This window comes from Haliotis rubra, unplaced genomic scaffold, assembly GCF_003918875.1.
Source record: "Haliotis rubra isolate DU_JTF1 unplaced genomic scaffold, ASM391887v1 Scf313, whole genome shotgun sequence".
Classification (NCBI taxonomy): domain Eukaryota; kingdom Metazoa; phylum Mollusca; class Gastropoda; order Lepetellida; family Haliotidae; genus Haliotis; species Haliotis rubra.
This window is the reverse complement of record NW_025766984.1, coordinates 969,828-985,656: the sequence shown is the minus strand read 5'-3', so window position 1 is coordinate 985,656 and position 15,829 is coordinate 969,828. Positions and strand designations below refer to the sequence as shown.

The 15,829-nt window shown below is 37.0% G+C and overlaps 1 protein-coding gene, 1 long non-coding RNA gene and 1 other non-coding gene across 3 annotated transcripts; 2 read left to right on the top strand and 1 right to left on the bottom strand.

Annotated features, from left to right (window-relative positions):
- Positions 1-750: 750 nt before the first annotated feature.
- On the top strand, positions 751-13,546 carry LOC124283330 (cilia- and flagella-associated protein 410-like). Its single transcript, XM_046719364.1, has 6 exons — positions 751-890; positions 5,756-5,821; positions 6,223-6,446; positions 7,815-8,271; positions 11,782-11,872; positions 12,975-13,546. The coding sequence occupies exons 1-6, from the start codon at positions 790-792 to the stop codon at positions 13,077-13,079; spliced, it is 1,044 nt and encodes a 347-aa protein (XP_046575320.1). The 5' UTR covers positions 751-789; the 3' UTR covers positions 13,080-13,546.
- Positions 2,438-14,908, bottom strand: LOC124283331. Its single transcript, XR_006900325.1, has 3 exons — positions 14,813-14,908; positions 9,026-9,031; positions 2,438-2,449 (listed from the first exon to the last, which is right to left on the bottom strand). It is a non-coding gene; the product is annotated as an uncharacterized LOC124283331 (long non-coding RNA).
- Positions 10,863-10,978, top strand: LOC124283356. The gene has a single exon (XR_006900329.1). It is a non-coding gene; the product is annotated as a U5 spliceosomal RNA (small nuclear RNA).
- Positions 14,909-15,829: the final 921 nt, after the last annotated feature.

Below are 15,829 nucleotides of genomic sequence, written 5' to 3'. Positions count from 1 at the left end.
TGCATACCTTTTTAGATGGATATTAAATGTTTTTCAGTTTCTTCTTTCAAAGAGTAAATTTAAGTCTTTACATATACACGATCGGTTTTATCTGAACAGGCCAGGTTATCAGTAGGGTTTTACGCGACGCAGAAATGTGCCCCTTAATATACGCATAAATGTATAGAATGGACACAGAAAATTACATATACTGTGTCCCTTGGCATGCACAAAATGCTTACTGTTTAATATTCGTGACAAGAAATATAAAGTTCTTGTAATTAAAGAAATCAGTAAAACTTACACTACAGACTACTACATCATTTCATCACTCTATAGGACCCTCGTATTTCACGTACGGACTCCAATTTTGTTGGTCAAGGTAAAACCCTGCATATGCATATCTTGATTACGTTCTTTCTTGTATTTTCGTGAATGTTTGGGACAGTAGGTCGTACAGTGTTATGCGGCAAATATTCACTCCTTAAAAGCGAGTATCTGCAATAAGGGTGGGAAAGACAGGCGTCGTGGAAAATGGGTCAGTATTTTATGGGGCATTTTATTAATTCTTCACCGGTTTTTCATAAACATACATTCGTACGCATAGAATCGAACGCAATATAATGAAACTATTATTTGGGAACGGAATAAATTGTACATATTCTGTATCATATAGTAATAAAGGCTAACAATAAAATATCAATATTTTTAAGCATTTGCCGTTGCCTCGGCCCGTAAATTGGTGCGGTACACATTGTAAACTTCCGGTCTATCGTTTGATAAGTCTGGAAGTGCCTTTCACTACTCATTATGGCACTTACGGAAAAGTACACAGGAAAACTGACTGAAGCATTGGTATTAGCTAGAACCCGGGCCACAGATCTTGACAGCGTATGCAAACTAAACTGTTGGTAAGTGGACTGTCGCTCCGAATTTTATAAATGCGTTCATGTCAACCCTCTGACACTACTCACTACAGTAGTGACACTGTCACTACTGTCACTGACAGTACAACTGGCGACGAACCTCTAGCTGCCAGTCTTGAGTCCAGCATCGTTGTGATGTGGTATCCACAGCCCTTGTTTCTAGGCGAAAGAGTGGTCATCATGAGGCCACAATGTCTATATTGTATGGAAAGGATAGATCCACTACAGACAGTTACCATCATTAGACTTGGCGGAATTGGTGTGATGATGTACCGTGTATAAGAAGACCCTGAACTAGTATTGGATGTTAAAAGGTACTGATCCTTTATTTAGTTCTTTAACATCTCCATGTAGTAGTGGTGGTCCAATTGATTGAAATAATCGAAGATTGGTCGTAATGACTAAACGACCAAGCAATCGATCACATTTTGTCATAATCGAACACAAACAATTTTTGAACACTTGTTTGCATTGACAATATTTATCACCAGGTTGGTTTTGTTTGTTGCATTTCATAAGCACTAAAAGCTCGTTCCAAGTCACGATTAAAATTTATCTTGAAGACTCCAGGAAATTTATGTTCTTAACATATTAGTCATCCTTAAAAGACATGAAATTTGCCAAAACAACCGAAAGAACTACATGTTTTTGTTTTTTTGTGTACATTAACAAACATAACCAGGACAATTTGATAAATAATGCTAACCAACTATTTTGGATGATTGATCGGTTGTAATGAACCAATCATAAATTATAAGATTTTAACCAATTCCCAACACTACCATGTAGGACTCATTAACTGTCACTTGTAACGACAGCAGACCTAAATTTTGAAGCAGTTTTTACAGTATTACATACATACCAAAGGGCGCATGTTAAAGGTCACATGCAATGTAAAACACAACTTTGCAGATTCTGATACCTTTTGGTATGGACTTACTGATACAAATCATCAAAAATGCAAATTCAACTTATAAAGTTGAAATATATAAAGGATGAAAAAATCCCTGCGAAATCGGAGTTCAAACGATTCACTAAATTGGTTTCAACAGCTGTGCTGAGCTGTGCTCAAAGCACATTCGCAGTGAAATAGGTTTGCGCAGCTTGGAAGCGGGATGTCCGGATTATAAGGTCGTGAGCAGGAGTAGTCTAATCAAAACAAATAGTAAAAAATCTACTCATTACATAAAAGAACCTTGTTAGGATCTAGATCTACTCAGCTATGTGTCAACCAGTGAGGCGTTAAACATTTCAAGATGGAAAACCTTCACTGGCGGTGGTTACTTGGTGAAGGCTTTGATGTGAGCTATTTTTCTAATGTTTTGTTGATATTTCACAGGCGCGAGCTTTTTATATGTTATAACAGTAGATTACCGATTTAACTGTTTATATAATTTCATTTGTCTATTTCACCACAGTTCGATACTTAAAAGCAATGTCATTATTTAGCGTTGACAGAATTTCTAACTGTGATATAGATATGTCGTCACAGACAAAACTCAATGTCTGTTTAATTGACACCTATGTGTCTACCTGCCTGTCTGCTAATGACAATATTCAATACACAACTTCGATCACTGATCACATGCAATTTGAACTTAACACCTATCAGGCTATACACCATAAACAAAACGCATTAATTTATGGCCCGAGTTCGGTCTCTGTCACATTATGTAATTACACAGACAGGCAGGTGTGATACTTGTACACATGATATGTTATGATGTCTGTTGATTGCAAAATGTTATACACAAAAAATGAGCATGTATTTACAAAATCCAACATTTCTAAATATACACACGCAATGAGCCGTGAGGGCATCTGCAAATGAACCAGACGTTACACTTGAGTGCACAACCACCCGCTTTGACTGGGTTCAGTATCCCGGGTGCTTTGTTTTGAGGGAAGTAAACCCAAGTACAAAATATTGCACTTTTGATTTGCGATTGTAGGCTTAAAATTTTTGTTTATGTTTTTTCATCATCAGCAATGTATATTATATGTCATGAATAAGTGATAATTGTGTTTTAATTATGTTTGATTTTTTGGTTGCATGTGACCATTAATTAATTTCTTCAATCTGAACAAACAGACAAAAGGAAAGAGTTCCTTCCATTCCCCAACTTCTTTCTTCTTTTCTTACCACGGTACAGTATGTATTGCGATACAAGGTCTTCGGTTCGGTCCGTTTCGGTTCGGTAAATGAGATATGATCATAATGCAGAAAATTGACAACAAGAGCCGAACCTTTCATTGTTTAATAACATGGAAAAAAATAACCATCATCTTTGTTATTTTGAATGAATAAAACTGTCATTTCATGACAAGATAGAAGAACTAAAGTATCACTGGAACCTTGAAGCTCACAGCTGTGCTGAAAAATAGCAAGTAGCCAAGTATGATTAAAAGTCACTAACATCACATCAGCATTTTCTGCAGTGAAATCACCAGAAATGTTAATGTTAAAATAACAACACAAAACAATAGACAAATCAGATCTTGTCGAATGTGACTCTGTTGATGACATATCACAGATAAATAAATTAAACAAATTAGCACAACCCAGTTGTCATAAAACAGTTACAGTTTGTGTGACAGATCATTGTCCTTGCTCTAAATCAATTTCTGTCGTTTCAGTCGGTTAAGCATTTAGAGACTTTCCACAGTCCTTGGGAAGTATTGCTACACAATCTTGGCACATTCCAGAATTTTGTTTTATTCTGTTTTCAAATTAAGTCAAAATATCTTTTAAGTTTCACTCAGAAATGTATTTCTCCTTTCTGAAAGAAATATGTTTACCTTGAGAATGCTGAGCATTTCTCTTTTTAATGGTCGTTAAATGTTCATTGTTCTGATATAGCTTGTAATGAGATGGTAGCAACAACAAACAAACATAATACTTCAGAAATGTGATTGGAAAGCCACAAAATCCATACCCATAATTACAGTCATCCCTCCCCATAACACTGGTCTTGAGGTCCATGGATGACCCCCGGAGTTATGAGAGACACCCGCGTTATACATAACCGGAATAAAGGCCATGTAAAATTGTATTTTCCATGGACATAACAGAACTGCTATTTCATGTATTGTGCCCAGTCAAAATCGTCGGAGGTGAAAAACAAACTTTTTAAATGAAAATAAATATGTGTATTGGAAACCTGCAATCAAATTAAACATCACTAGACATGATAATTCAGTTGTCGTTCCTGTTATGCTACCTGTTATTCAACTAAGCTGGAAATAACCTGAGTACTCAATTTTTGCTCCAATATACCGGGGATATTTTTAAAAACGATCTGAAAATATAACATCAAAGAATTTCTATTCCATTATCAGATTAGTTATATCTCAAACAGTTATTATAACAGAGATAATATATATCGTATATGGTATTAGTAATATGCATGTTTTCTACGAACATATTTAACATAATAATTAACATACTGCCAGTAGGTCCAGCACTTTGGGTTAGGTGGCAGGATACATTTTACGTATGAGACAGTTTGACAAGTCACTGTTGACTTCCCGCGGTTCCTACCACTTTGATTGTAAAAACAAAATGTTGGCAATTAATTGTGAAATATGACTTCAATAAGTCAATAACGCGGGTCTTGGGGTCCATGGATGACGAGGAGGTAGTCTGTTCGTGATTACTGAGAATAATGTGAAATTGGTGCTATCGTGGTAGGGGCGAAAAGCGGGACCCATATGAAGAAGGTAAGCGGCTGTGGTCCGCTTATAGAATGGGGTGATGTCATTTCACACAAGTTTTCTCCGCTGTTACTGTAAACAGTTTTAATGAATGAAAATGGGATTAAATTTAATCAAATAAAATGAAATCGTGGAAGATTGTTTTATTATGAGTTTTCTGACATCATACGTTTTCCGATGGTGCAGAAGTATTGACTCACCGTGTGTTGCATCACAGCAAACATCATAAGTACCCGGCTGATTGCGTGTTTTTATGATAAAGTTGACTTCAATAAGTTATTACGATGTTCCATTGTTCATCTTATTTGAAATAACTGAAAAAGAAACAGAACCCAGCTACTGATCTGGTATCTGCAGTTGCTGTCTTGCTGACTTTGTAAGTAGACGACTTGAGGCGATCTCTAACTTACTTCCAGGAAAATAGCATCCGTCAAACAAAGAAATGCATAGATTTTGACCAATTGATTCGATTTCTAGACATTTTAGGAGAGGTTTAAAATGTTTAATACAATGACCGTTTCACCCCTACAAAGATAGCATTAAGAAACATACCTTCTAAAGTTTAATTTAATGTGTCATTTTGTAAACATTTTGATTAGTCTCCTGATCCCATCAATTAATCAATCAATCGCTCCATCTCTAGTTGGCTTTTAAATCATTACTGATGAAGTGTAGTGAGTAAAAGTGGTTTGGTTTTCAATTCCTGTGACCAAAAATTTGACATGAAACAAGTTCATCCAACTCACTATTTTTGAGAGAAAGTTAAGAATAAATGCAACTGGAAATGTGAGAACAGTAAAGTATATAAGAATACCCAACATGTGTTTTTATTTGCATGAGTGGCTGTCTAAGACTCCCATAATATGGCACCTGACATAAAATGCATAGCTGATATTTAGTAAATAGGTATTGAAAATTTCTACATTATTGGGCTTATTCTGTGGCATTACATCAAATATAGCATTAAAAATAAGTTACAAGACAGATGTGAAGCAAGGTTTGGAGAATTACTGACAGTTGTAACAGCTGTAACTACAAGATTACATTGAGGACGCACACCATGTTATGATATTGCTCATCACCATGATTGAGCTCCGATTCATTCACTCTGTGATATGTTTCTTATTCTGTTGTAGGGGTTCCAGCATCAAAGATGTCAGTATTGTCCGCCAGATGCCAAGTCTGGAAGTCTGCAGCTTAAGGTGCTTCTATTTCCTGATTTGAATACACATACTAGTTCTTAATACATATACATGGCTCTTTCATCATGTTCATGATGTTTTGAATACTGGTCTTGCTCCACAAATCTGTCTTAGTACAAAGGTTACCGTAACTCCCAAACTTTGACATGGGCTTCAAGTATTACTAGTGCTTTGATCGCTTTGTGAAATAAGGTTCATGTAATTGAGTTTTATCATTTGTTGTTAAATGAGTGAGGTTATATGGTCATGGGATTCCACCTTAAATTATTGTTACAGATGAGAAGGTAGCTAAGGAATTATATTTTCCTGTTTTACTTGTAAATATGCTATATATTACATTTTATTTTCCCCACACAAATCAACCTTCTATAAGGTTTATACAGTGTATTTTTACTTTTCAGTGTCAATGAAGTCGACACTTTGAGGGATTTTGCACATTGCCCAAACCTTCAAGAATTGTACATTAGAAAAAATAATGTAAAATGTCTAACAGACATCCAATATTTAAAGAAGTTACCCAAACTGCGAGTGTTATGGCTGTCTGAGAATCCATGTGCAGCAGGAGAAAACTACCGCATGACTGTCTTGAAAACTCTGCCAAACTTACAGAAACTTGATAACAAAGGTAGGTATTTTAACTGCAAACAAACACTTATTTAAGTTAATGTTGTTATTCACAATAAGCAACTGACTGACAGAAGACTCAACTAATTACAAATATTTAGTGTCTCTAAAGTCAGGATGGGGGCATTTTATTTGTATACAGACCATCATTCAGGGGCATGTTATCGTGAAAGCCAGAGATCACTAATGAGATGTGAACCCTTGGTACTGGTAATAAAGTGAGATAGTCACAAGACTGGCAAGAATGATGTACCTCTCATCATTGATACAGTGTGTGCCAATTTCTGTTGATTATGCAAAGCAAAACTGGTCACTTGACATTATTTCCTGTGGACAAAGTTGATTTTGTTATTATTAATATTCTGTTTTCACCTTTGTACTTTGATGAATTGGATGAAGTTGAGTACTTATTAAAACCATACACAGTTCAAATATATTTTCAGATATCAGGTAGTTGTAATCAAATTTTGTTATAAAAATGATGAAAGTAAAACTTTTTTGACAATACTTTTTCCAATTAAAGATGGACTGTCGCGTAAATTTTTAGTCGTGTACAGGGCACCTTTAAAGGTTGTGTACAGTGTTCACGAATAGTGTCTGACCCTCTGACAAATCCGGCAGATTTGTCTAACGGTCAGACAGAAGTCTACAACCCGCCGTTCCCAGTGTCTGACTGTATATTTCACAATGACTTTGACTGAAGTTGTTTTATGTGACATGTGACACTTGTTTGCTGTTTATAAATCTTATGTTTGTTAATAATTTCAATGTCAATTATAAGAAATATTAAATCTGAAATGTGTGTTTAATTTTATTCAATGGGTCCTGTGCATTTTCAATGGGTCAGACAGACATCTGAAACTTACAGGACCCAATGTCCTGTGACTTTGAAACACCATTCGTGAACACTGTGTGTAGGTCAAGAAAGTTGTCAAGTGGTGTTTGTTAGAGCACATGAGGTAGGAACTTTAACCAACTAAGCTAAGACCAAATGACAGTTTACAAGCTCAGTTGGATTAGTAGATGAAGTCACAGGCTGCTGATATCACAGAGAAACCTTGTAAATTTGAATTATTCATACTTCAAGACAGGAGTATTGTTGCTAAAATGATTAGAATATTGACAGGAACACAGTGTGATACAGTGTTTCGATGTGACAAGAAAATGTAGAAAATAGTGTATAATTCACACATTAATCAGTACAGGATACAGAAGCAAGCTGTTGCTATGAAACATTAGAGAAAAAGAACCAAGTCTTAATACATGTTCCCTTTCAGTAACCATATGAAAATGTGCGGGTATGTTACTTATTTTTGCTATTGAATATATCTTAATTGTTTCAAATTGCATGTTCATATGTGTGATGTAGCTGTGACAGAAGAGGAAATTAACCTGGCACTGGATGAAGGAGAGGATCTGCACACCTTACCTTTGACCCCTCCTGCAACACAACCAATCAAATCACTTCTATCAGATCAACCTCTGCAGAAACTAGAAGTAGTAGAAGTAAACCAACCTGCATCAAAACCAACTGAACCTGTTCATACTGACTCACAGTTGGAGAATGGTGATGCACGTGGAGATGCAGCACATGTCGATGAGGTTGCTGCTGCAGGGACAGTCACACAACAGACAGAGTCTGGTGATTATAATGATGCAGATAAGCCCCTTGACCGAGTGACCACAACAAGGCAGGACGTCCAGGAGACAGATTCACCCCGAGACAGTGTCAACACTGCAGCGTCACAAGGGGATACTCAGTGTGTGGAATCATCAAGAGACAAGGTCAAGGAGGAGGCAGTCACACTCAGCTGGGAAGAAACTAAGTGAGTAGATACTCTTGTAGAAAGATAAATGTTGATGCTAAGTATTAGAAAGATAAGTGTTGAAGACAAATACCCTAAGCTAGAACTGAAAGGCTGTGATAGTCCGCTTGTGCTGCACACAGTAGTGCCACACGTGTGTTGGGTGTCATTTCAGACTTTGACACTTTCAGGATAGAAAGATTAATCTCTCTGGAACATTATTTCTGTCCATCTTGTTGATTTTGCTCATCATACAGATGTGATTTACATGATTTCATTCATTGGTTGTGTGGGGCGGTGGGGTAACCTAGTGGTTAAAGTGTTCGCTCGTCACGCTGAAGACCCAGGTTTGATTCCCCACAGGGTACAATCTGTGAAGCCCATTTCTGGTGTCCCCCACAGTGATATTGCTGGAATATTGCTAAAAGTGGCATAAAACCAAATTCACTCACTCTTATAGAAAGATAAATGTTTATACTAAGTTTTAGAACAAAGTGTTGAAGACAAACATGCTAAGCAAGAACATTTGTCTGAATCGCTTGTGATAACTTAGACTAACAACTAAAGTACTGTCGGAAATGCTAGAAAAATGCTTTTCAGCCTTATATCTTTATAAAGGTGATAAATGTACTATGTTGTCAATATATCAACTCGCCTATAGTGTACCTAATTTTTTTTTCAATCGATTTAACATTCCCATGCATTTAAAGGGCAGTTTACAGGAGAGAATATGGTACCAAAACAACAACTTAAGATTTTTTCAGAGTTCAACAACAGAAATCTGAAATAGTCTTTACATTTATGCTAATAATACAGGTGGTGTAAAAATATGAATCAACGTTTTTCTTTAACAAATAAATGTTGAATGTCTGTGTTACTTTACTTAATTATCGTTTCTTTATTGAAGAAATATTCATATAAATGTTAAGTCTTGATAAATAAGCTTCCCGTCATGCATGCATATCTTTATCACAGAGTCCACTATGGCCAACTATTTGCAGACAATTGTTGCAAAGGTTTATAAGTTTTTTGTGCTTGAAAAAGACAGAGGTAAACCTTTCATTAGTTTAGAAAGGGTTTATTACAGAACTTGTAGAGCTGTTGGTATGTCTTACCAACAAGTTTACAATATTGTAAACAAATCAGACAAGACAGGGACCATCTCAAAACCAAAACCGGGACGTAAAACCATCCTTGACAACTTTGACAAGGGAGTACTTAGACGGGCGGTCTACAAACTTTAGGAGAAGAAGAATATATATATTCTAAAGAAGCTACACCAGTGACTTCGTTCAATCTTTGGCCAATGTTCACAACTAGATTAAACTGACCGAATTACATCCATATTTTTGCAATGAAATATACTGTTGACATGCAAAACACTTATTAAAACGTTGCACATTTCTACAATCAATCGATAAGATAACACAAGTGATAGGATTCTTTCCAATGTACAGTAATTCGTATGTGTATTTCAAAACAAACACACATACACAAATGCACAAATGATCTCCTACATAACCAATACGTATACTATACGTACACATATTCAACATTTTGAAGAAAACTATTGAGATGACCCCTCCTCCGAGCGTGTGCTTAGGTGTCAATTTCACCTGTCGATACCGTGCATGCTGATGACGTAACACAGGCAGTTAATGTTTGTATCAAATAACGTCTTACTACCCGTTATTTTTCTAAGTTTTTGGTATTTTCATCAGTAAAAACACATTTTAGGGCATGTCTCAAAATTTATTCCCTCGGTCTACATTAGGTAGATGTTTCTTAAAGTGATATTTGTTATTTAAGTAACTGTAATACCTCTGAATTTTAAATATAAGTCAAAAAGCATTTTTCTAGCATTTCCGACAGTACTTTAGTGATAACTCTGCTTGTGCTGCACACGTCTGGATTGTCATTTATGATTTTGACACTTTCAAGGAAGCATGATTTATCTCTCTGGAACATTATTTCTGTCAGTCTTGTTGATTCTGCTCATCATGCAGTTGTGATTTACTTGAATATTTTTGGGTTGTGTATGGACTGGGATGATGCAGCATGATAATCTGCAACTTGCAGATGTGTTCGGGCTATTGGCATGGTGAAACTGGCATGGCTCCGCATGTACATGTAATGTTGCACTTTTTGTGATTAGCAGACACATTGAACAATTACCAACATATTCTGGAGGAATTTCAGTATTTGTATAAAATATCAAATATAGGACATGTATCGTCAAGTCATGGATGCAGCCTTAAAATCATTTCACTGAATGACCTCTCTTGTCTGGAGTCTCAGTGTGAGAGCAGAAGTAGGTCACACGTGGGTGAGCAGAAGTCACACAAAGTTGTACTGGTCCTGGTCTGGCAGGGTTTAAAAGGAGGTCAAACAATGAAGTTATGCAGCATGCTTGCCCTATGACTGTATAAATACATAAGATAATTATTTCACATTTGTCACATAATATCTGTCAATATGATCATTATGAACATTTGAAGATTAAATGTTAAATGAAATTTATTTAACACAGTTACTTTTTATATGCAAATTCAGTGAACCAGCATAACGTGATAAATATTGTTATACATATTGTTTACTAATTCAAGTGAAGGATACTCTGGTTTCTCTTCACTTCGCATAAATCTTTCGCCTTTTACTAAAGATTTCCGTGGGGAGGAACAACTCAATGAGTCTATAGACCTATTTTTTCAGCCCTACCTAGTAGGGTACATAACTCAAAATCAAAGATCAGAACCTAACAGTAGTTGAATACTCAGAACTAGAGAATGGAGAGTCCAAGGCTTACATGTTTTCTTAATTCTAAGTATTCTGTTGTAGCTATCCAGATCTATACAAAATGTGGACAGCATTTACAATTCAGTACCACAAACTTAATATGAATTTTGTTGTCAGATACATAGGGATGGAATGCTGTGACATCAGTATCCAGCAGCGTTGCTGGGGTGATCTAGTGTGGATAGGCCCTTTATCTATCAGTGACCTCTCATCTCTGCAAGTAATAACATTGAATAGGGGCGAAAGCCTAGGGATAGCCTAGTAGTTAGTCTGTCTCACAGTCCCTGAACCACATTATTTTCCCTACTGCCTAGCCCTCTCTGCAGTGCTAAAGCCCTAATAAAGCAAGTCTAGATTTCCTCACGCTCTGAATCTCTGGTCTCTCTGGGGCTCCTTTTCAATTTAAATGGGCTTGTTTGTTACTATCAAATTTATATATATTCAGAGACTAAACATTAGTCTACCTAGTAGTTAAAGGGTTGGTTCATCATGCTGAAGACCCAGGTTCGATTCTCCAAATGGGTACAATGTGTGAAGCCCATTTCTGGAGTCCCGCCGTGATATTTCTGGAATAATGCTAAAGGCAGCGTAAAACCTCATTCACTCAGTCAGTAGTTAGGTTTGTTTGCGCGCTGGTTTGTAATCACATTGTCAGTAAGAATTGTGTGTTAGACAGACTAGCTGTGTGTCTGCTATATGCACTTCAGATGCAGGATTTTGTTTCCTGTTTTTCAGTCGAATTCGGGAGCAACTAGGCCTGAAGCCATTACCAAAAGCTAAGATAATCACACCAAGATCATCCTCTACAAGTCTCACCAAATCCAGAGTGAGTATTCTTCTCAGGGCTTGTTGTTTGTCAGAATTATGCCTTACTATGTACATCTATTGTGTTGGTATCGTGAGTGTGAAGAGGCACTAAGTAACAACAACACGTATTTGTCAAGTATAATCACAACCTTCTTGAGTATGTCAGCTTGTGTTTGCAAAGTGATATTTTCCATCACATGGGGCCCTTCCTCTGGGGGCTGCTGTAAAACCTTGAACCTGAATGTCACTCAGCGCATATTACAGCTATATGCCAATATGTACTAGTCAGAGGGGGTACACAAAGTATGTAATCTAGACTACCAGTGGTCAGACTTACATATCTTGTGGTGGTGGCGGAGTGGGTTAGACGGCTGACTTTGTTTGCTGGTGATTAGGTGTCTGACCCTGAATGTATGGACTCGAATTCAGGATGGGACACAACTCAAAGCACTAGAATCTGTACTAAGAAAGTGTAATCCAAATACAATGTATGTTACATTTGACACATTTAATTGGCTTGTGTGTTTATATGATGGCATCAGGTAAATAATCAAGTTTTCACCAGATGATCCAGTGATTGATATATTGAGTAACAATCCAGTCCTCTGGATATGATTGGAAACAGTCAATCAAGTCCCTGAGCTTGACCACTCAATCTATATGTTGCTGAGATTCTGTGTCCCAGATACCCGTGAAGGTCCGGGTTAGAAAATTGATCGTCAGTAACCCATGCTCGTCGCAAGAGGCGACTAACATGATCGGGTGGTCAGGCTCGCTGACTTGGTTGACACATGTCATCGGTTCCCAATTGCGCAGATCGATGCTCATGTTGTTGATCTCTGGATTGTCTGGTTCAGACTCGATCATTTACAGACCGCCGCCATATAGCTTGAATATTGCTGAGTGTGGTGTAAAACTAAACTCACTCACTCACTCTATGTCCCAGAATCTCCTAGGGATTGTACAGAGTAAAGCAGGATAAAAATGAATTTGTAAAACATCAAAGTGATTTGTTATTTCTTCAGGTTATACACAGAATTTAAGCCAGGCCATTGATTTAACAAATTGTTTTAATCATCATTGTGAGCTATGCTATCATTGTTTTTGGTGACGTGTTGCAGAATGCTAACATCCTGCAGTCTGTCCTGTTACTGGTCCGGGAACTCGACAGGGACAGCCTTGAGGTTGTACACTCTGCAATCAAAACACGGATGGAAGCATTATGAAAATCACAGCACACCAACATTTTCCAACTACAGAACAGGAGCCTCAATATGTGCAAATGGAATTAATATAAGGATTGAACCATGTAATATTCTGGAGGGAGGCCAGGGGATATGTTTTGAGAAAGGATTTATTTTAATCACTTCTATACATACAATTCTCCGGAAGGAGGAGTCATAGAATCAGTTTTACAATTCATTTTTTTTCAGGACACAGCTTATCCAGTAAACATTTTGTTTCTCTTTTCAGTATCATTTTGAACAAATTAGTTTTTTTTCACCTTTTCCAACCCTGTATCAAGTGCACCCCACCCCCAGAATATCAAATGGTCTGCCCCTAAAAGCAGCAAGAACTATTATCAATGTGTTACTGTAGTGGAATACCATGATACAAGGAGTCTCCCGTCCCTCACATTGATGAGATTACCACTACATAAGTCCTGAGATGGTATGTTCATACAATACTTGAAAAGAAATTTCAAAATGACATCAATAGTTTTTAAGGTGCAGTCAATATCCATTTCAAAGTGCCTCTTACTGACATTGAATTAACATCAAAAAGGTGCTTTTGTCTTTCTCAGCTTCTTCAATCTTCCATGTAAATAGGAGAACTTGTTGGCCAAAGATGAAGTCTGTGTATACAGTGTAATTCCCACACACAACACATGAAGTCTAATTTTGACATTCCTTGTCAAATTTTGGCAAGTTACACTAAAACCTTTATGATCTTGATTTGGACTGCTCATGCACAACAAGAATGAAAAGTGGCATCAAATATGCATGGTATTTGGTTGCATGTTGGAACTCTGTAACCTTGCATTAGGCATGATGTGTTAAAACTTATCCAAGGGTCCAATTTTTGTGATTGTTATTTGTAATATTTCATCACCTACTCCATATAATTAGCAATGTTGCCCTGAAAGTTCAGTGGTTTTAAAAAAAGCGCAATATCTTCAAATCATATTCTTGAAGAATACTTCATAAGTTGTTCTACTGTAGAGTGTATTTGGTCCTTTGGGTTTTTTTTAGTAGTAGCTTTGATATTTGAGTTTGTTTGTACTTTTGTAGTTGCAGTTTTGTATAAGTCTAGTATCTAAGTTTCCTGTGATAGTGTACAATTGTTTTGAGTTTTACAATTTGGTTGTGTTGCTGCCATTTCTACATACATATTGCTCGACCTGTGCAGGGATGACGAAGGTTCTTTGCAATGGGGATCAGAATTCAGAATAGCATTGACCGGATCCTATTGGTACCCTGTAGTTTTGTATACTTTGAGAGAAAATACTTTGAATAAACCTGATGTCTAAGATATGAATACAATTTGCATGTTAAACTGTTGACTGACTGACTGAGTTTGGTTTTACGCCGCTTTTAGCAATATTCCAGCAACATCACGGCGGGGGACACCAGAAATGGGCTTCACACATTGTGCCCATGTGGGGATTCGAACCCGGATCTTCAGCGTGACGAGCCAACGCTTTAACCATTAGGCTACCCCACCGCCCCCGTTAAACTGTTGAACAGCCACTTATCTGATGGAGATATAATCCAATAAGCCTTTACACTCTAAATTCAAGTATATTTCCAGTTAGAAATATAGGAAAGAGTTCTTTTTGTTTTGGTGTTAACTTAATTTTTTGCATATAAAATTCAATGTTTACTGAATGTCAAAGTTCTTCATTAGATAGACAAAGGGCACAATTGTTTGTACTCAACCTTGTGTACAGTCTGACAACGATACATGTATGTCCTGCCAGTCTTGAGTGATGATACATGTATGTTCTGCCTGTCTGAGAGATGATACATGTATGTTCTGCCTGTATGAGAGATGAATTATGATGCAGTTGTACAAAGACCTTCCTGATGCCTGAGCCTACTCAGTAATCAATTATCCGTCCTTTGAATGAGTGTACTTAAATACTCACAAACAACCTCAAAATGTGGAGGAATATATCAATAAACATTATGTTGTTTACAAGCATTGTTGCTTATTCTTTTTGTGTTTAGTTATGTATTGTTTGTTTACTTTATGAGTTCAGATGATGCTGTTGTTGATTATGGTTAATTTGATGGTATGACAATGAAGTGGTGTAATAGTATAGTGCTGTGTGTGTCATGGGTTGTGAAAGTGTTACTTGCAATGTTCAGATGGGTTCTTTGAAATACAGGCATCCCTTGCCATAACACGGGTCCATGGATGATCTGCCATGTTTTAAGACACATTTGTTAACCATAACAAGGAATAAAGGCCAAGTAATATAATATTTTTCTTAAGGTTAGCATAGCTGCTATTTCGTGTATTGTATAAGCAACAGAGTCTTTAGATTCAGACCCTGGACCAGGGATGGAAATAACTTTAAACTTACTACAGTACAGTGTCACATGTAAAATCACTTGCCCTGATAATCTTTCCACTAATATACAACATAATTAGCATTGGAAAGTCAACTGGACACCGGTACAGTGTGATAAACAAATTTGCTTGCCCGACAGAAAAAAAACACTGGAGTCGGACGTCGGGCAATGGGTTATTTCCACCCCTGTGGACTCTTGTATGGCACAGATCCCAGTACCCCATGCTGGCTGTTTAGAGTTGATTGAGGAGTGAATGGTTATGGCGCTGATGACATCAGTCCCTGGTCTGTCTGGTCTGGACTTGTTTCCATGATGTAGCTTGGATCTTGCTGACTGAGGCATATCACAATATTCACACATCCATGTGTTTGTTGGAGTCAATACTGACTTACAAGTAT